Raw genomic sequence first — 22,302 nt, 5'->3', positions numbered from 1 at the left:
CGCCGGATGCCCTTCCTGACGCAACCCTCTGCATTTATCCGGGCTTGGGACCGGCCTACAGATTGCACTGGTTTGTGCCCCCATAGGGCTGCATTCAATGGACATACTGTATCCACCCAAATTCATGTCGATCATTAAAACTGGTTTCGGGAGCTTGTTTTGTCTAACTTGCTAGGACGCAATACTGAGGGTTAGATTTAGGGTTAGAGTTTGGCCCAAATTGTTTGGACATGGAAATTCATTTTTTTCGTACCCCTGATTCTCACTAGGGTCGCGAGAGGCAGGATACACCCTGAACTGGTGGCCAACCAATTGTCGTCATCCAAGACACGTCCACCTATTTTCGTGTCAGTGTTCAGTGAACCAGTGATAGTTTTGGGGCAAACTTTTTTCCAAACTTTTCAGGGTGCACTGCTGAAGGAATTCCCCTCCTTGAGACTTTTTCTTGCATTCTATCGCTGTCCTGATAAACACATCACCTAAATTTGGTGTGCATCAGTGAAACAGGTGTCGGGGAGGAGGGGGGGCGATTCTTTCTTTTTAAAACTTTCAAGGGGGCTGTAGTCCAAAAAACAAAATGTTTCTTTCCAGAAGGCACAACTGAGAGAATTAACCCAAAATGGCCACTTCAACTTCAAAGAGCCGTCTTCCTGTTCAACTCCTGGTATGGCTCATTGAGACTTTTTGAAATGACAGGCATATCAATCAGACTTGGTGTGCGCTGGTTATTATTTTTTTCAACTTATAATGCAACATGGTGGTTCAGCTGGTAAAGTGTTGGCCTCACAGTTCTGAGGACCCGGGTTTGATCCCGGCCCCACCTGTGTGGACTTTGCATGTTCTCCCCGTGCCTTTGTGTGTTTTTTCCAGGCACTCTGGTTTCCTCTCACATCCCAAAAAGATGCAACATTAATTGGACACTCTAAATTGCCCCTAGGTGTGATTGTGAGTGCGACTGTTGTCTGTCTCCATGTGCACTGTGATTGGGTGGCAACCAGTTCAGGATGTAGTCCGCCTCCTGTCCGTTGACAGCTGGGATAGGCTCCAGCACTCCCCGCGACCCTTGTGAGGGTAAGCGGCAAAGAAAATGGATGGATGGCCAATGCAGCATGTAAGAATTGACAATTTTCATATGATGTGCAGATCCACATGGATTGCTTTATTCAATTTTTGTACATCATAATTTTTTTATCATATTTGTTCACTTTCCATACAGGATATCTTTAGTTTTGTAGTACAGTCACTTTAATCATGGAAATCTGCAATCATTGCACGACCTGTCGTCAGAATGGACACGGAACAGCAGCGCAAGTGAGTGGAATGGTCGCCTTCTGTTTGAACTGCCGACCAAACGTAATGAGTCTTAATGAGAGAGAGAGAGAGAGAGAGAGAGAGAGAGAGAGAGAGAGAGGGTACAAGGACTTGCACGTACATACATTTATCCAATACATACCTTAAAGAAAAATAGTCATTGTAAAAAATGAAAAATACAACTGAAAAAAATCTCACACATTTTACAAATTGAACCCCCCACCACAGACTCCCGACCCACCCGCCCCGGTAGATGGAACGTAGTTTTGTTTTTTTTTCTTAAATCTTTTGTCACTTTTCATGTTGAAGCACACCTCGTTATCATCACAATTAAAGGAAAAAACTAAAAATATCTCTTTTTTTCTCATTTTCTTTTTTAAGTCATGCATCGTAAACAAGGAGGCTAAAGGTTTTGTTTCTTGGGCTTCTTCCTCACCCCCCCCCTTCTGTTATGGCGTGTGTGTGTATATGTGTGTAAAATGAGTGCTTTCTGTCTGTCCATTTTCTTTTAATCCGTTTTGTCTTGATGTGGCCCGCCCGTCATTCATCTTTCACCATTATCTTCTGCCAAAGATCCCAACGGAGGAGTCGGCTTTCAACAATTTCCCAAAAGTCCTGAAATACCTTTTATTTATATTTTGGGGTGTGACCCTTTCCCCAACTGTTTATGCAAATTTGGATCTTTAGAATTGTTTCTGTAAGATGAACATTTAAGACAAGTTGACGAGGAGGTGTTTTTCAACATGTTTGTTGACCAGATGTATGTTCTTGTCTTGGCCTTCAGGAACTTGTGATAAAGAGCCCCTCCTTCACACAGGTATCCCACAAATTGTCACCTCAGAGATGTCCAACTCTTTCACTGATGTGGATGTTTATATTCGACAACTGGAATCCAAATGTTCACTGCCACAGATAAATGAAGTGAAGGCTGAAGACACTGAAAGAAAGTCATCGTCTGTTCTTGAGCCCTGCACTATGTATCGCTCAGGGCACGTTTCTTAGTTGTATATTTATATGTAAATGATTCTTCTCTCTTTTCTTTGTTTTGTTTTGTAGTTTGAGGCGTCATTAAAAAAAAAATATCAGTCTCAGTCACTGTTTTTGCCACGTTGTTTTTGCTAAAACCAACCCATCTTTTACTGCTGATTACTAAAGAATGGAAAAAGCTAGAAGCAAACTGTTGGAAGAAGGGTCTACTCTTTCTTTTGGTAGGTTTGCTGCTTCTTTTAGTACATAACCCAATATTCTGTAGCTCTTGAAAAATCGGTCAAAATGGTAAAATGGCTGTGACTACGAGGAACTTGACTTTGAAAACCTTAAACGCGAGTTAATCTGCCTGCCTTTGCCTTCCACACAGAACCCACCAAAGTCAAACTGTAGAGCTCCAAGGATGTCATCACAATTGTCATGTATAAATTAGAAGGCAGAAACCAACAGATGCAATGTCTGATCCAATTCTGTATGTGAGGCACAGACGGGCTGACTTGAACAGTTTTGTGGTGGAAATTTTGCGAAACACCTTTGTGAAAGGAGTTAATTCATGGGGTTTTCATACAGAACCCACCATGAAGGAACTTTACAACTGGATGCTTTTACAGCGCAACACAACATACTGCAATCAGATTATTGAATCACATCTGGTGACATTTACAATACAGTGGGGCAAAAAAGTATTCAGCCACCAATTGTGCAAGTTCTTCTCCTTAAAAAGATGAGTGACGCCCGTCACTTTCATCCAAGGTATACCTCAAATATGAGAGACAAAATGAAGAAAAAATCCTTAGGACCAGGGTTCAAATCCTGGGTGGAGTATACATGTTCTTCCTGGGTGGGTCTTCTCTGGGCACTCCGATTTCCTACCACATCCCAAAAACATGCATTAATCGGAGACTTGGAAATTGCTGCAAGGTGCTAACGTGAGTGCACATGGGTGTTTGTTTCCCTGTGCCCTGCGATTGGCTGGGAACCAGTTCAGGGTATACTCCGCCTCCCGAAGATAGGTGGGGTAGGCTCCAGCACTCCTCTGACCCTTGTAACGATAAGTGCCTCCAAAAATGGATAGATAGATGGATAGAGATACACATTGTTGGCAATTACAGAGGTTAAATGTTTTCTGTAGGTTTTGACAAAGTTTTCACACACTGTCGCTGGTATTTTGGCCCATTCTTCCATGCATATCTTCTCTAGGGCAGTGATGAAGACTTTCAACTCTCTCCAAAGATTTACTTTGGGGTTGAGATCTGGAGACAGGCTCGGCCACTCCAGGACCTTGAAATGCTTGTTACCATGCATCTCCGTCGTTGCCAGAGGAGCGTGTTTGGGATCATCATCATGCTGAAAGACCCAGCCACCTTTCATCTTCAATCCCCTTGCTGATGGAACGAGGTTTTCACTCAAAATCCAATGACATATGACCCCATTCATTCTTTCCTTTAGACGGCTCTTTCATCCTGGCCTCTTTGCAGAAAACCAACTCAAAGCATGATGTTTCCACCCCTATCCTTCATTGTAGGTATGGTGTTCTTTGGATATAACTTTGCATTCTTTCAATTTTGGCTTCATCTGCATATGTGACATTCTCTCAATTCCCTTCTGGATCATCTAAATGCTTTCTAGCGAACTTCAAACAAGCCTTGACGTGTACTGGCTTAAACAGGGGGACACGTCTGACAGTAAGATCTGAGTCCCTGGCGGAGTAGTGTGTTACTGATGGTAGCCTATGTTACTTTCTTCTAAGCTCCCTGGAGATCGTTCACTAAATCCCCCTGTGTGGTTCTGGGATTTTTGCTAACCACTCTTGTGATCATTTTGACCCCAGGTGGTGAGTTCTTGCGTGCAACCCCAGAGAGGAACTTATCAGTAGTCTTGTATGTTCTCCATTTTCTAATAATTGCTCCCACCATTGATTTCTTCACACCAAGCTGCTAACATACTGCAGGTAACCTGGTGCAGGACGAGAATTTTATTTCTGGTGGGTCCTGACAGCTCTTTGGTCTTGGCCATAGTGGAGTTTGGAGTGTGACCATTTGAGGTTGGAGGCAATTGTCTTTTATGCTGATAACAAGTTTAATCAGGTGTCATTGATACAGGTAATGAGCAGAGTACAGTGGAGGCTCTTAAAAAGAAGTTACAGGTGACAGCCCAAAATCTTGCTTGTTTGTTGGTGACCTAATGCTGCACTTATTTTCAAACACGATTTGCTAATGAATTCTTTAAAAAACAGAATGTGATTTTCTCGATCTTCTTTCTCGTTTTGTCATGAGGTGAGGTATACATAAGATGAAGATTGCAGGCATCTCAAATTTTTAAGTGGGAGAATTTCCACAATTGGGAGTTGACAAAATACTTTTTTGCCCCACTGTACTTGTCTGAAAAGTGAGTGTCTAGTGTTATATTTATACCCCCTTTCCAGCTTTATTCCCTTTCACATAATCACATCCACATCTCACTTCCAATACCTCAAAAGATGGGGAAATTCTCAGGTCACCTTTGGTACCTTTCACACCGACTTTGACTCTGCTACTTCCTTCCTTTCAAAAGTGTGAACTCCACAAAGCTGGGTTCTGCGTGAAAGGCAGATGTAGCTAAATTTTGATTGTACTTCTGTTGTGTCAGTAACACACCTCTCTTTTGGCATCCCGCAATACCTTTTTACGTAGCTGTTTCCCTCCCTTTGTTATGCTTTTGATAGTACCTTCAGAGGTGTGAAATTGTCAGGTTGCATTCAGTTGCATTCACACAGACACACGAAAACCCCAGTTTTGACGGGTCTCCTTCTTGTCAAAGCAGATTTTTCATCAGTTTTGATGTTATGAAACCTCAATAGTAAAATACGCTGAGCATTATTTGGTGTACTTATCAGACAGAACACTGGCTCAAGGGAAAAGATTGCTTTGAGAGGTCGACTGGTGAAAAATAGATGTTTTTGATCACTGTCAACTGCATTCCACCACACTGGGTTCTGTATGAAAGACACATATGGCGAAATTGAACTTCAAATGCGTTTGTTTTCACACACCCGTTGTGGCTTTCTGCTAGTCCTTTTACCTCTGACACTACCTCCACATGTGTGAAATTGTCAAATTCTCTTTGGTTGCTTTTAACTAAACACAACATAGTATAGAGAAGGTCAGAAGGATCTACAATGTGTCTTTGTGGATCTAGAGAAAGCCTATGACAGAGTACCAAAAGAGGAACTGTGGTACTGTTTGCGTAAGTCTGGTGTGGCAGAGAAATATGCTAGAAAAGTACAGGACATGTATGATGGCAGCAGAACAATGGTGAGGTGTGCCGTTGGTGTGTCAGAAGAATTTAAGGTGGAGGTGGGACTGCATCAGGGATTAGCTCTGAGCCCCTTTCTGTTTGCAGTGGTAATGGATAGGATGACAGACTAGGTTAGACTGGAATTCCCTTGGACCATGATGTTTGCAGATGATATTGTGATATGCAGTGAAAGCAGGGAGAAGGTGGAGAAACAATTAGAAAGATGGAGGCATGCACTTGAAAGGAGAGGAATGAAGATTGGCTGAAGTAAAACAGAATATGTGTGTGTGAATGAGAGGGGTGGAGGGGAAACAGTGAGGCTCCAGGGAGAAGAGATAGCGAGGGTGGAAAACTTGAAATACCTGGGGTCAACAATCCAGAGGCATGGTGAGTGTGGTAAGGAAGTGAAGAAACAGGTCCAAGCAGGTTGGAACAGCTGGCGGAAGGTGTCTGGTTTGTTATGTGACAGAAGAATCTCTGCTAGGATGAAGGGCAAAGTTTACAAAACAGTGGTGAGGCCGTGATGTACGGATTAGCACTGAAGAAACAACAGGAAGCAGAACTGGAGGTGGCAGAAATGAAGATGTTGAGGTTCTCGCTCGGAGTGAGCAGGTTGGATAGGTTTAGAAATGAGCTCATTCGAGGGGCAGCCAAAGTTGGATGTTTTGGAGACAAGATTCGAGAGAGCAGACTTCGATGGTTTGGACATGTTCAGAGGCGAGAGAGTGAGTATATTGGTAGAAGGGTGGTGAGGATGGAGCTGCCAGGGAAAAGAGCGAGAGGAAGACCAAAGAGAAGGTTGATGGATGTTGTGAGGGAAGACATGATGGCAATTGGTGTAAGAGGGGAAGATGCAGGAGATAGGCTACGATGGAAAAAGATGACACGCTGTGGCGACCCCTAATGGGACTAGCCGGAAGGAAAAGAAGAAGAACACGGGAAGAAGACAATTTTAATGGGTCAACTTCTTTGTCATGTCTGGACTGTGTGAAAAGCACAGGTACTTAAGTAATTTAATGTTTGAATCTACTTCTGATGCCCCAGTTTTTTGCTATACCCTTTTGATACATCCCCTGGAAGTGTGAAATTGTCAAGTTGATTTCAGTGCCTTTCACACAGAACCCTGAGAGAGGGTGTACTTCTGGGCTCGCTGCATAAGTGTCAGGAAACAGTTGAACCTGATGCCTGTGTGACTGGCCCCCCTCCTGCTCAGACCCTTTCAATTGTATCATTATGGGATGTCTTCAAAGGACTCTGGATCGGCTTTCAAGGTGCCCGAGACAAAAGGACGAAGAGCACCTAGAGCGGGGTGGCTGTGATGTGGTCTGCCGCTTAAGGGTCCACATGTTTTACTTTCCACATAAATTGGTGACACTCAGTCTTTCCCCCACACCCTCACCCGACGGCAACATTGGCATCGTAATTCACTTTGTGTAACAAAGATTCAAGCAAAGAGGGGCCACAGAGAGAGAGAACTTGGACTTCCTGCTCTGAGAAAAACATAGACAAACCATCAGGTCACCTTCGTCCGGTTCGTGTTATTGCAGAACGTTCGGAGCACAACTAACCAGAGGTTGAGTGTATTGTGTGTATGTGTGTGTAAGGGGGGGATCTTTCTTCTTATTTAGAGTCATTCTTCAGTGAGTCGGAGGGTGCCAGTGTAATCAGTGACCCCTGTGGAGACAAAGAGCAATGAGTCATTTGGACAAGAACTGATCTTGTGGCGCTAACATTTTGCAGGTTTGTGACTTATAGCGAGTCGCCAAACTTGGCTGCAATTCTCCACTCACATGCAGTGATGAAAATTGTAACTACCACCATTTAGCCTTCCCTGTTTTTTTGGTAGACGGTTTAATTTTGCTTGTTAATGCGTTAACACTCTTCTTTTAGGGATATATGGAAAAAAGGGAAAACTGGGCAAAGGTCACTATTTTCGTAGACAGGGCATCTCTGGTAGGATGCAAATGCTTCTGGATTCTGATTTTCGTGCACTGCAGTAAAGCGAGGGTGTGTCCTTGGTGATGCGCCTGGCAGGGTGACAATTTGGTGGCAGAAAGTCAAACCTTGCACCTTGTTCAGACCACGTCTAAAAAGTGGCAAGCGGTAGACCACTGGTCGAATGAGATTTTGGGTAATTTTGTTCTGAATACATATCGAAATAACCAAATGTTATGACCACCTGATTCTGTATTTAACAAGCATTTTACAGGAGTACCGACTCACACTGTCTGGTGGCCACACCTCCCGAAGCAGTGAGAATGCTCCACGCACGCACGGCTCGCTGCGAATACGCGTTGCCCTTTTCTGAACAGAGATGTCTCCGTCAAGACAATCATTGGGTCACATTTAAAGGGAATCAGAGGAGAAGCATTGATTGGTGGTGAATGAAGCCAGCTGTAAACACACCCACAGTAACTGCTGCATCCGCCAGGGTGTCCTGAGCTACGAAATTACCAACACAATCTGACTCTTCCCTGGCTCATTGGTGCACCACACACCATGCTAGATATACGGCAGTTATGAAAATAGGGTCCTTAATGGCCACTTCAAAGGAAAATAGCAGACGAGCTTAATATTCTTGGCCATGACTTGAGACTTTTTTGTGGGTCTATTCACGATAGACATGCCTACCATATTTCATGTTGCTAAATTGATGTGGCTTTTGGGGCTGAACTTTTTTCTTGATTCCTGGGGCCAGGTTTTGGTCCCAAGAAAGTATGGGAAATGTCAACTTATTTGAAATAACACCAAAACGAAGCAATTTTCTGTTGACTAGCAATGGAACAAACACTTCAAACTTGAGCAACAACAACAAAAAGACATGTGCAAGCCATCTCATCTCGCCACGTTAACAAAATGACTCTCCATGCTTTAATGAGCATATGGGTGGCCTTCCCTCACCTCAGCTGCTCCCTCAACACGAGTACGTCCTCACGGAGGCGGATTCACCCCGGGCACCGGAGCTGGCTGTGGACAATACAGACACACAGAAGCATTACATTTAAATGCCAGTAACCCTTCCACGGGCATTCCCGTCAAGACCTGGACTAGAGGATAAAAGGTCCTCTTGTGTATATAAGACAGCTTTCTCCATCTCATCATTGGTTCCTCAAAGAAAGGAAACGAGAATTCCACAGATGGAATAATGCACACTTGCGTGAAAGCACTGACACGGGGGTGTTGTAAAAAAAAAAAAAAAAAAAAGACCAAATTTGGCCCACCAAAATTTAGATTAAAGCCTTAAATCCACCGTTCAAAGTTTAACGAGTTGGTTAGTAAGTAATTGAAAAGCTATCATATCAATTTTAATACATTTTTCTCAAAGAGGATGCTGAGTAGTAGCTAATTGCCATCAAAAAGCTGGTAATCCTGGCTCATTTTTGTACATCTTCTTGAAATGGAAACCTCTCCACAGATTTGAGTAATGTTCCTAACAAGCTAGCTGGTTGGTTAACAGTTAGCTTCAGAAAATCGAGGTGGTAGTTGAAGCTATTTGTCAGTTTTGTAAGTTTTCTTAAAATGGACATCTCAAAAGATGTGTATAATGACTCGCGAGTCACTTCCTACTTGCTATTTAGCTACAGAAAGCTTGGAAATAGCTTGAGCTAGTGGCCTTTTTTGCATGTTTTCTCAAACCAGATGTTAGTTGGTAGTTATATACTTGTTTGACACAGGAAGCTAGCGAATAGCCCAAAGTTCATTTTAATGTTATCCCATTATAAATGTTTTATCTCTTTGTTTTCAAATGGTTTTAATCATGTAAAGCACATTGAGTTACCTCGTGTATGAAATGTGCTACACGAATATATTTGCTTTGCGTAATTTTTTTCTCAAAAGACGCTAGTTAATAGCTAATTGTTAGTAAGATGATTTTGTTCACCGTTGTATTGAATTTGTATTGTATTGTATTGTAGTAATTTTAATGCATTTTCTCAAAATGTTTCACATTCCACTGATATGAACAAGGTTAGGTACGGTAATTGATTGCTAGATAGCGACAGAAAGTGAGGTGGTAGTTGTTAGGTATCTGTCAACTTTTTTCAAAGTCATGACCCAACAGATGTGTATATAGTAAAGCTTGTTAGTTGCTATTTTGCTGAAACAGGAACTAGCTGTCGTCATTGTTTGTTCCATCAAAATGAATAGTAGTTTATTTAGTATGATAATTTTTATTATATTTGTGGTATTTGTTACTGTTGAGGTTATTGCTAAGTGCTCTATAAAGTTATATAAAGCTGAGTTGGTCATAGTTAGTGAATAGGAGGTCTGTTGCGTTTTTACGAACAACAATCACGTTCTTGTGTCAAATTGACCCAGGCATGTTTAATTAACCAAAAGTGTCACAAAGAAACATGATACATGTGTCATTGTTAAGAGTAATACTCTGGATTACAACATTAAGTAAGCGATTGAGGATAGAGAGTCTTATTAAGACAAGAAGAACATGTTTCAAACTAACTGCTGTTCTTTTTTTTTTACTTGAAACAGAATTTTGCATCATGACTAATCATTTCGATCAAAGTTCTATTAGCCCAGACAAAGATTTGATGCAATTATTATGCGTTATTTACTACTACTTTATCAGAATGTTTCACTTCAAAAAATGAGTCAAGTTCGTGTGCTTTATATTTACAGTATATTTCATCCAAAAGGGTCAGAAATTAAATAGGAACCTCAATAAACATGACTTATATTATAGTTAACTCAATCATGAACCATTTCAATACAAATTTAGTTTTCTCAAGTCAAGAATATTTAATTATTAAAAACTGCTTTATTAATTAATTTATTTATTTGTTTATTTATTTCATTGTTTATTTATTCATTTATTTATTCATTCATTTTACTTTTTTAAAAACAGATCAATTTGAACTAGCATCAATCCTGTTGGTTATTTTTTTTTATTTCAGGCACTTAAGGATCATTAAACCAGATTTATATCTCACCATCATTCCCACCACCTTCATTTGTAACTACTTCAATGTTTGGTTTTATTTGTTTCAGCAGAAGTTACATACAGTTTTTTTAAATACTTTTTACTTGAAAATTGAGCCTTTTGTTGTTTAGTAAAATCAATGCAAAAAAAAAACCTGAAAAGCCTTTTAAATGTTAGTTTTAGGTTTGCGCACACCTTCACTTTCATTTCCTGTCATATATAACGTGAACATAGACTAGAATTTTTTTGCCGCACTTCCAGTGGAACATAAGCATGTGTGTTGCTGGAGGCATGTTTCAACAAGCTGTGAAGAACATATATTGTGTGCGAGTATGTGTTTGTGTGATTAGCAACCCAACAGGAACCCTATCGTGCAGTGTGTACTTTCTAGCTGCATTCCAGTAAACTAGTACGTTGAAAACTTGCAACCACAATTCCGGCACACCCACAGAGATGGACTGAAACACTAAAATTTAATGTAAACTAGATTTTTCCATGGTTTTATTGGTTTTTAATATTTTATAAAGATGCTTAAATTCAAAGCATTGAAGAAGCATTTTTTGATTATCTTAAAAACATAAAAAATGAAAAATATAAATTGAAATATCTGTAAAATAAAGAATGTTTCTTTGTATAGTTTTTTCATTAAATACAAAGAAATAAGTATTAAGTGTTCTAAAACATGCTTAAAATATACCAATTAAAATCAAGTGATTCCTTAAAATAAAATATTATTTCCACTTTTTTCAAGTTTCGATGTTAGAGTAAAGTTGGACTCAAAAGGACATTCAGTTAAATCAAAGAAACATCAAACATGGCATCGAGGAAACGCTCGGTATACTTTCATGCCCTTTCTGAAAGTCCGAAAGAAGAATGTTAACATTAAAACATTTTTACAAAAAAAATAAAAATTTAACTTACACGAGTGCGTTGTTGAAAGCCGCATTCAACAAGCTTGTTTGTCAATATTGTATACAAACTACCCCATTACTGCGGAGCAAATTAACGATCGTTGGTGTTGCGCCGGAGAAAAGGAGTCGGAAGCGGAGTGTCGGACACAGGAACAAAACTTGTTTTATTGGCAGACATCAAAACACTACTCGCATAACGGGGGGAACTCTGTGAACTTGTCACACCGGAAGAGCAACAACAAAAACAGTCCGTGCGGAACCCCGCACCCCAACTCGAGGTCCCGCGGGTGATTTATGTAAACACCACAATGGTTCCGGTTTTAAAACCGGTTAATCATTTTTTTGCAACAGCTGTTCGGTTAAAACCGGTTATGAAAGCAAGCGGTTTTTTGTGATCCCTAGTGCGCATGCACTGCTAGTACCACTGACTGAAGTTGATGCTTCACTATCTTGATATTTTAGAAACAGATTCATACCAACGGAACATGAGAGAGTCTTCGCCAAATCAGCATGTCTCCTGTTTTTCCGTTGCGACTCCAGCGCTTTGAGGCCCATCTTTTCAAGATGGTAACTCTGCTTGCACAGATGGCAGTAAAACAAGTGCCGATCTTTTGGATTTCGACGAATCCAGCTCCCAAACTCCTAACTTTCAACCCAAGCTTCTTGAAAAATGCACTTCCCCGTGATACAAGTTGGATCGATGAAAGAACTACGCTAACGAAGACAAAGACGAAGTAAAATGCCTACTCACGGAAACAAACAATGGAATATCGACAAGATGCCGACTAGTTGTCAACACGGTGACTTTCGTTGACAATTTCCGGCTGTTTTGGACGCCAGACGGATCACTATTTTTTTTTAAATAAAAGATAAATTTATTTTTTAGGGAGAATTTTTGCAGTAGAGGTCCTCCCTTTGATTTTTTTTAATTTAAGGACTTTTTAGGGGCGTCACCGGTTTTCGCGGATTTTAAGGACTTTTAGGAGTCCCTAAATGCACCTTCGAAAATTTAGGGGTTTTTAGGGACTTTTAGGGCCGCGTGCGAACCCTGGTATTCCTTCTGCCTCTCCTCAGTCCTCTCCATGTCCCACTTCTTCTTTGCTAATCTCTTTCCTTGGATGACTTCTTCTATTTTGGGGTTCCACCACCAAGTCTCCTTCTCCCCTTTCCTACCAGATGACACACCAAGTACTCTCCTGCCTGTCTCTCTGATCACCTTGGCTGTTGTAGTCCAGTCTTCCGGGAGCTTCTGATGTCCATTGAGAGCCTGTCTCACCTCTTTCCAAAAGGCCGCACAACATTCTTTCTTTATCAGCTTCCACCACATGGTTCTCTGCTCTACCTTTGTCTTCTTAATCTTCCTACCCACCACCAGAATCATCCTACATACTACCATCCTATGCTGTTGAGCTACACTCTCCCCTACCACTACTTTACAGTCAGTAACCTCCTTCAGATTACATCGTCTGCACAAAATATAATCTACCTGCGTGGTTCTACCTCCGCTCTTGTAGGTCACTATATGTTCCTCCCTCTTCTGGAAATAAGTGTTCACTTCAGCCATCTCCATCCTTTTTGCAAAGTCCACCACCATCTGTCCCTCAAAGTTCTTTTTTGCTGGATGCCGTACTTACTCATCACTTCTTCATCCCCCCTGTTTCCTTTCCAATATGTCCATTACAATCTGCACCAATCACAACTCTCTCGCTGTCTGGGATGCTCAGAACTACTTCATCTAGTTCCTTCCAGAATTTCTCTTTCAACTCTAGGTCACATCCTACCTGTGGTGCATAGCCGCTAACCACATTGTACATAACACCCTCAATTTCAAATTTTAGTCTCATCACTCGATCTGATACTCTTTTCACCTCCAAGACATTCTTAGCCAGCTCTTCCTTTAAAATAACCCCTACTCCATTTCTCTTCCCATCTACTCCGTGGTAGAATAATTTAAACCCTGCTCCCAAACTTCTAGCCTTACTACCTTTCCACCTGCTCTCTTGGATGCACAGAATATCAACCTTTCTCCTAATCATGTCAACCAACTCCTGAGCTTTTCCTGTCATAGTCCCAACATTCAAAGTCCCAACACTCAGTTGTAGGCTCTGTGCATTCCTCTTTTTCTTATGACGATGGATCCGGTTTCCTCCTCTTCAACAAAGGTTTAGGTTTAGGGGGCCATTACTTTCATACAGGACCAGGTAAGTTTGAATAGTTTAACTTAATATATCCCCATTTAAAAACAACCTTTTAAGTGTACTTCGGTTATATTTGTCTGAGGTGACACAGTGGAAGACTCATTCGCCATCTGCCTCACAGTTCAGTGGACTGAGATTCAAATCCCGGCTGCACCAATGTGCAGTTGGCCTGCATGGTTTTTCTCCAGTGCGCCAGTTTCCTCCCACATCCCAAAGAACATCCATGAGTAGGTAGGTGTTAATGTGAGTGTGATTGGTTGTTTGTACAGATGTACCCTGCGATTGGCTGGCATCCAGTTCAGAATGTACCCTGCCTCTTGCTCAAAGATAGCTGGGATAGGCTCCAGCATGCCCTCCAACATAGTGAGGATAAGCGGTACAGGAAGTGGATGGACGGATATTTGTTTATTTAAATTTGTTTGATGATTTTAAACAATGAGGGGAAACTATGCAGAAATATAAATTTGAGAAGGGGGACAATATTTTTTCACAGCACTTTATGGTCATTAAAAGTGAAGATTTTCCCGAGCTACTTTCCTTTATATCTCTGATTGTGTAGCGTACTGTCTGTTTTCTAATGGACTGTGAGTCTGCTTAATAAAAACTGAATGACTGATTGTATTGATAAGGATTAAAATGAAGGGGAAAACAGCAATACTGTTTGTTTTAGAATTATGAGGTGCTACTTGGAAAAATGTGTCCACTGTAAGCAGTGGAGATTTCTGATATGGGCAATTGCTGGGGGCATCACTCAAACCACAACTTGAAGGACAATCCAAGACCACCTCTAACTGTAGGGAGTCTCTGGTTGGAACCAAAGTTTTAGTATTTCTGTCTTAAACAATCAAATACCAATGTCTAGAAATGAAGTAGTGGTAGGTCTTCATAAGGAAATCTGTTCAAAATAATGTTAATAATACATGGTGTCATGTCATGATGAGTGCCCTGAATCTCCTTTGGAAAACATGGGAGGCGCTTTGTTCCTCCTTTTTCCTCTCAGTCTCGAGCTCTGATCACCTCGACTGGGACCTCGGTTCAATCAGCAAGCACTCATCACAATCTGCATTTAAGCCTGGCTGTTCCAGTGTTCCAGCACCAGGGTATTCGCACACATTTATGGTACTCCTAAATGTATTGCAGCCTCTCCTAGCGGTACCACAGCCCACCTGAAGCAAGTAAGCTACATAATTCCTCATTCTTAAGCTAAGCCCTGTCTCTCCTTGTACCCATTGTTCCCCTTTGTTGCAGATCCACATCATACCGTCCACCACTGCCTTCCACCTGTGTACGCCACTGCCTGCCAACACATCCAGGACCACCTTCATTGCCTTTCTTTAATAAACAGGTCATCATATTACATTTGCTTCCGCCTGCTCTTTGGTCCAGATCTTCTCAATCCACAACAGAATACTTTGGCTATCATGGACAAAGCAACTCTAGAGGTAATAATGAATGTCTCACCCTGCACGGCACCCATTTAGAAAAACAAGAACAGGCTCTCCAAGAACTCATGGAATCACCACACTTACTCGGGCAACAGGTATCCTTTCTTTCATCCCATTTGCAAACCAACGGTACTCTGCTAAGTACTCTTCCTTAGCCTGCAGTCTCTGAGTCAACCCGCGTTTCATTCAAAGAACCTCATGTCCCTCCTTGTGAGTTCTACTCTGGGGACCTTGGTGCATGTAGACAGTTCCTACTTAATTGCTGACTTGTATTCAATCTCCAAGCATACAGTTACTGAACATTCCAATGTAGCATGTGTCACTAGCCTCCTCCGCGGCAAGGCAGCAAAATGGTCCATTGCATTATAGCATGACTCCTCCCTGGTCCTCCATTTCTGCGATTCCTTTTCCGGCAAACTCTGTCAGGTTTCCGATGACCCCGTGAAGGGCAAAAAAGCCACCCGTTGTCTTCTTGCACTCACTCTGGGCGCTAAGTCAGTAGCTGAGTATTCCATTGACTTCCATATTTTGCGATGAATGCGGGTGGGATGGCACAGCTCTAAGAGAGATGTTTTCCCATTGCCTCTTGGAACAGCTCAAAGACAAGCTTGCGGTCCTGGACAAGCCCTCCTCTCTTCCCCTCATTGCCCTCTCCATCCATCTGGATAACAGACAGCGAGAGAGAGCCCGTGAGAAGGAGCTCCGCTCACGTAAACACTATCCCAGTCAGAGTACCACGACGTCAGCTTCTCACTCACTTCCAGCACAGTCTTCCACACTTCACTCCCTGTAGCAGCCGATAAACCCATACAAATTGGTAGAAAACAGTAATATCCATAAGAACGTCAGCATGGTGTCATCCAGCGGCTGTGCATCTACTGCAGTTAACCCAGTGCTTTTCTTTCTTCGTGCCCTCTCCAACGAAAAGACTAGGCTCACCATGAGCCGAGAGTGTCGTGGTGAGCCAAACCTCTGTTTCCTCAAGCTCTCCCTCCTGCATGAACTTGCATTTGCACTTGCATTATAGTTTTGGCACATAAAAACCCAATCACTCCATTGATTCTAGTGCCAATGATGTTTAATCACTAAAATATAATTCACCAACTCCAAATTTCTCTCCAACCATTTCTGTCTCCGAAAAAAGTCACAGCACTGGATTGCGTAATCACCCATCACCAACCACCCACCAAAAAGTGCCCAACTCACTCCTCATTTCTGGTAATCACCACAAAAACATTTCCCTCTTTGTCATTCCCTCCCCCGTAACCCCTTTAGTTCTTTGTATTCCCTAGCCAAGCTTGCATCATTCCTGCCACCACTGCCCGCTACCGGTCAACACCACCACCTGCCAACACATCTAGGACCACCTTCACCACCTTTCTTAAATAAACAGTTCATCATATTATATCTGCCGCCCCCCGTTCTTGGGTCCTGCTCATCTCAAGCCATGACAAGCTCAAAATGATCACAGTATATTTCATAATTTCATTAGCCATTAAATATCATCCTTAAAAATTTTTCAACCTAAATGTCGTGGTTTGCGGTACTAAACGTAGATAGCATTTTAAGTGCATGTTATTGTTTTGGTTGTTTTGCTGTCTCTTTATTCTTCTGTTGTTTGCTGTGGTGTGATGATGATTTTGGTTTGGTGTGACACCATGATTGTGCATGGCATGTTGACTGGTGACTTACACCGGTCATTGTGTAGGAGAAAAGTAAGCTTGTTCTTCTGGTTAAAGAATTAAAACTACAATTGTTCCTCACTGCTTCTTGAGTGCCACAGTATGTTTGAAGCTAGCCTATGTTTTACTATAACTCCGTCCAATAATATGGTCCACCTTATGGATGTGTGCAATACAGAAATGGCGCCTTTTAATATGTTGCGCCTTTTGTTAGTGAAAATAGGGACAAATAACATTCATAAAATCTTAAAATGATGTCTTTTGTGCTAAAATTAACAAAATACGACAGATAATATGAACAAAATCATTAATATGGCAATCAAATCAATGGATTTAAATACTAAGGATTTCACATTTTAATCAAGCCATCTTTTAATTGCTTTTACATTTTGGCAGAAAAAAATCCTCAAAAGAAACATACCTTAAAAAATATCTGCTCCTAAAATGTAGCAATAATAATGTGAAATATTTTATCCTAAGTATTCTTGAAATGAACTCTGACTGGACGTCCTTTCCACCCAAGGAAATAATGCTAATCCTAAAGAGACCTCATAATAGTTTGTAACAAGCTCCTTGAAGACCCTGAGGCCCAATTCCTGTCATTCACAGTGATAGTGAGTCACGCCCCGTGGGGTCCGGAAGGTGCGGTGGTGGTGGGTGATGGTAGGGCACTCACCGTCACTCTGGACTTTCCTGAGGGTGACGGAGGATGTGGCAATGGCGGAGGCACGGAAGTTAGCAGGCAGGGTCTCGGCCGAGTCCGACGTAACGCCCCGCAGGTCCTTCTCGCGGAACATTTTGCGCCACGATGGAGAGCGGGTGAACGTCTTGGTGCCGTCCTGCCCGGGCACACCAAAAATGCATGCTCAACGTGTGTTTTTATGTGTTTATTTTGTGTGTAAGTGGTATTTAAGTGTTTTTCTGTGTGGGTTTTGTTTTTGTGTAATTTGGTGTGTTTGTGATTTGAATGTGTATTTGTTTTGCGTGTGTTTGTCCATGTGTCGTTCTGTGGTTTTGTGTGTGTGTGTGTGTGTCTGTGTGGCGATTGGATCTGTTTCTTATGTGAGTGTTTAGTGTGTAAGTCTGGTATTTTTCTATGGGTGTGTTTATGCGTATGCTATATGTTTGTTTTTTTGCATGGTTTTGTGTATATGTGTGTGCTATGTATGGGTTTATGTGGATGTTTTGTTCGTCTGATTTTGTGTGAGTTTCTGCATTTGTGTGTGTGTGTCCTTTGTGTATGTTTTATTTTTCATTTGCATACAGTAAATTTGTGTGTCTGTGCATGTGTCTGTGTCTGTGTGGTTATTGTGTGCAAGTTTCTTGTGTGCGTGTTTGTGTGTGCGTGTGGACGCATGCAGATTTTTGACGGACCTCCTCGGGCCGCCTCTCGGTTCCCACGGTGATGAGCGAGTTGTACTCCTGCTCAAGGAGCTGGCGAGCCTAGAGGACGGAGCGTGTGCATGAGTGATGCCAGCAGCAAAAATAGTATTCAGTGTCGTATATTAAAAAAAGCTACACAAGTATAAATAGCTTATATGTAAGTGAGATAAAATGGAAACATGTACAGTATGTAGATGTGAAAGTGTATATCAGGGCTAGGAAGAATGTATACGCTATTCAGATCAATTTGCCAATTCCGATTGAAAAAAGAATACGATTAAAAATGTTTGTATTTGAGTGGAAGCCAAGGAACTCAGCTATCTTATTCCGCCAGAACCTGAAATGAATGATTTAAAACCTTTGTGTGATACGTATGCAAAAAAAAACCAACGAAAAAAAAAAAAAAAAAATCAGTAATGGGGTTGAATCCTTTTTTACTGAACTATACACTTCTACTTTAATATTTTTTCATGTGGGCTTCTAGGTAAATTTGGGGTATTCATAATAGGGCAATCGATATTGAGAGAGCAAATGGTGGCCCATTGAAAGACTTGTTTGTGTTAGTTTTTATAGAAAAAGCTTATTAGGCAAAAGGATAAAAATACAAAATATCTCAAAATATAGTTGGCATCTTCAGAAAACATCCACATCATGAAACCTCATTTGGGAACTCTAAACACAAAGATATTTTTGCATTAAAAGTTTGAAAAATAATACTTGAGTATTTTGACCATATGATGGATAACAATTGTCAATAATGCAGATACTCATATGAGTAAAATTGATTTATTTTTCAAAAATGAAATTTTGTGGATCATGTCTTTACCGATATTGATGGAATTATATGAATATTTCCCACAGGCAGATGTGACCGTGAGCAGCAGCAAGAATAGTCAACAGTGTTGTACTTCTGAAAACAACAGCACAATACATGCTTATGCGTTTACCTGCGTATTCTGATTCGGTATCTGAAGCAGCAGCGCCAGGTCGGTGTAATCGAAGGTGTCGTCGAGAGCCAGCAGGGCACCGTGGACGCCACTCTCGCGAAGGTTGTCGGCGTACTCCTTCAGTCCCACCGTCTGCAGCCAGCACATCACGCGTTCATTGGACCACACCATCACGTCTGGAAAAAAAAAGGGGGACCAAGGTAAAAGGTAGAATGGAAAGCAACAATGCCCTGCAATTGGCTGGCAAGCACTTCGGGGTGTACGCCGCCTCTTGCCTGTTGACAGCTGGGATAGGCTCCAGCACTCTCCGTGACCCTTGTGAGGATAAGCAGCTAAGAAAATGGATGGATGGACAGCTACAAGTAAAAACTCTAACATGCGTGCCAGATCGTTGGCGGGTGTGAAATCCTGCTTCACTGGGTTTTGTGTGAAAAGCAAAGTGTGGTAATTCAGATTGCAAAATTGAATTGCTAAATCTTTGTCTTTCTTCAACACTTATTTTCTTATTTTGCCAAAAAGGTGGCAGTAATGCACATCAAAACAAGAAAAACAAAGAAGTTTAAATGGTTGATTCAGTGTTTCTCCATAAATGGCCTTAAAAAATATATTTAAATAACTTTATATTTGAAACATACAGTTAAAATATCTCTCGACACATTCAGGAAATATGTTTCTCCTTAGATATGGAACACATCAAAACAAAATACATTCCAAGTAATCTTAAACTATACTAACTATACTACTGTTGTTCGGAAACCTTATATGTCCATATATGGTTAAACTCCAATCTATTCACAAATTGAAACTAATGATCAGTACCCCACAGCATATTATTTTATGAACAAATTTTAAATGTTGAAAACCGATTCTGAGCAGGTCTAGTCACTCTCATAAATCCTCAAGTGTCTACAAAGTGTTGGAAAATTTCTCTTCTCTCACTGCTGGAACTGTGCAGCATTAGATAACCTCAAATTGAAAGTTTGGATGTGTTTTTTAAAGACAGTAACGAGTGAAAATAGTTGAGTTTGATACAACTGAGCAAGTTTGTTTTGTTAAAAATGTGAAAGGAGGTGAATCAAAATGAACTCAACAAATATAAACATAACTTGAATACTGGTTTTTTGTTTTTGTTTTTTTTTCCCCAATGTCCTGGTCTTCTTTGCCAAGTAGTAAAATGCCAATTGTAAAATGATGGGAGCAATCAGAGCCAAAAAAAAAACCAAAAAAACCTAGCAACAAACACAAGACATGATAATTCCTGCAAGGCTGCAAGATATTTTTGAAGCAGCCGTATTGAAAAATTGGCTGGCGTACAGGTGACAACAGTGCCAGTGTGTGTGAATCGCCGCGGGAAACGCAACTATACAGTGACATCCTCTTATAACGCCGAGACCAAAAGTCCTTCTTTAGTTCACTGACTCGTTATGTGTTGAACAATGATAATACAAGTGCGCTCAACTTATAGGATTCAGTAGGACTACCTAATAAAGTGGCAGGCAGACACTTCTCTGAAAATCCTCCAGGCCATTGTTAAACAAATTGATAGCATTTAAAAATAATTAACCATAAAACAATCCACATCAAAGCATTAAAAATGATGGCCATCTGAAAACACATTAATTAATAAATGTTATGTGGAATACAGATATTTCTCTGTATACAGCAATTGAATTTTAAAAGAAATCGTTGCTTTGTATGGGAATTGATGAGATTTTACTGATTCCATGTTTGATAATCCTTGACAATCCGATTCCTTATCGATTTTCATATCTATAGTTTGGGTGTGGGGGAATGGGGTGAAACCGGGGACTAACTAAATGAAAAAAATAAATCCATCCTTTTTCTGAGCTGCTTATCCTCACGAGGGTGGCAGGAGTGCTGGAACTAATCCCAGTCAGCATCGAGCAGGAGGTAGGGTACACCCTGAAAATGTTGCCAGTCAATCTGAGGGCACATCGAGACAAACAACAGTCGCACTCACAATCACACCGAGGGGCAATTTAGAGTGTCCAATGAATGAATGCATGATTTTGCGATGTGTGAGGAAATCAGAGTGCCCAGAGAAAACCCACACAGGCACAGGGAGAACATGCAAACTCTGCACAGGCAGGGCCAGGATTTGAACCCCGATCCTCAGAACTGTGAGGCCAATGCTTTTCAGGTGCAACACTGTACCGCCCTGAAAAAAAATGAATACAAAAAAAAACAAAACACATGCTATATGATACACTGGCTTCTCACGATCATAAAAATGTAATAATTGAAAATAAATGATTAATGTCCTGAGGTAAAGGTTACATATGCGAGTTCCTGCATTGGATATGCACCCTAATAGCATCCTGTGTATCTTGCTGCAAGCATGTGATGTATGTTTTTCTGTCCTCCCTGACTGAGCGTGCTTTAAGTTGTTAAATGATCTCGTTTGGAGTTTACTGTAAAATGAAATGGGCAAAAAAAATTACCAACACTGTATATTTGAATAAAGGACATACTTTTAGAGCTGTCATTGTAAAATCCTTTTAATGAGCTGGCTAATGTTAGCATTAAATCACAGGTGGGATTTACCTCCAAAAATGGATATTCAGACAGAAACACCATAGTATCACATACAGACAGGTAATACAACTACTTTCAGGCAGGTATTGTGATATACAGAAATGTGTCATTAAGGGTCACAATTAGCTGCTTTGGTTTCAGGACGTATTGAGCTAATAACATCAACGAACTAATATATGTGTATTTTAAAAAAATTATTACTCTATTTTATTTCACTGAGGGGTAGTAATAAATTTTGTGGAAGGGAACCAAAAGTGCATCCCTGTTTACTCCAGACCATGCTTTCTGGACAACAAATGGTGGCTGCCTCTCTCCTTCTAACTGTGCAACTGTGCTTCCCAGGATTCCCACTGGAGAGTTAGGAAAGGTGAGCTCCGAGAAAGAAAAAAAAAAAAAATTTCAACTTTGTGACGCCGGTCTCAAAACCTGAGGCCCATAACAAATTGTGGGGGCTCGTCCAGGATCTCTCTTCATCACAAGCATCACAGGAGAAGATCCAGAGATACCAAAACCACGTGACTGAGGTGCCGAGACGTTAAAGCAGACCAGGAGTCAACAAGTGGGTGTCCAGGGAGAAAGGTCGAGGCATCAAGGGATCTTCACTTCTCTGATCCAGGGGTCAACGCATGCTACCACCATAGACCGCCAACTTAGATTCTGGGGTCTTCAA

The 22,302-nt window shown here is 41.2% G+C and overlaps 1 protein-coding gene across 1 annotated transcript in view; it reads right to left on the bottom strand.

Moving 5' to 3' along the window:
* Positions 1 to 941: 941 nt before the first annotated feature.
* The window catches only part of ppfia3 (PTPRF interacting protein alpha 3), a 62,818-nt gene continuing 41,457 nt past the window's right edge, over positions 942 to 22,302 (bottom strand). Inside the window, exons 27-31 of the mRNA XM_061846034.1 lie at positions 19,077 to 19,252; positions 18,121 to 18,189; positions 17,423 to 17,585; positions 8,476 to 8,541; positions 942 to 7,248 (exon numbers count right to left, since the gene is read on the bottom strand). Of these exons, the coding sequence (XP_061702018.1) occupies positions 8,489 to 8,541; positions 17,423 to 17,585; positions 18,121 to 18,189; positions 19,077 to 19,252 (461 nt within the window). The 3' untranslated portion in view covers positions 942 to 7,248; positions 8,476 to 8,488. The remainder of the gene's footprint in view (positions 7,249 to 8,475; positions 8,542 to 17,422; positions 17,586 to 18,120; positions 18,190 to 19,076; positions 19,253 to 22,302) is intronic.

The sequence above is a fragment of the Syngnathoides biaculeatus genome, chromosome 16 (assembly GCF_019802595.1).
Source record: "Syngnathoides biaculeatus isolate LvHL_M chromosome 16, ASM1980259v1, whole genome shotgun sequence".
In the NCBI taxonomy this organism is placed as follows: domain Eukaryota; kingdom Metazoa; phylum Chordata; class Actinopteri; order Syngnathiformes; family Syngnathidae; genus Syngnathoides; species Syngnathoides biaculeatus.
The sequence above is the reverse complement of the archived record's forward strand: the minus strand, read 5'-3'. Positions and strand labels throughout refer to the sequence as shown.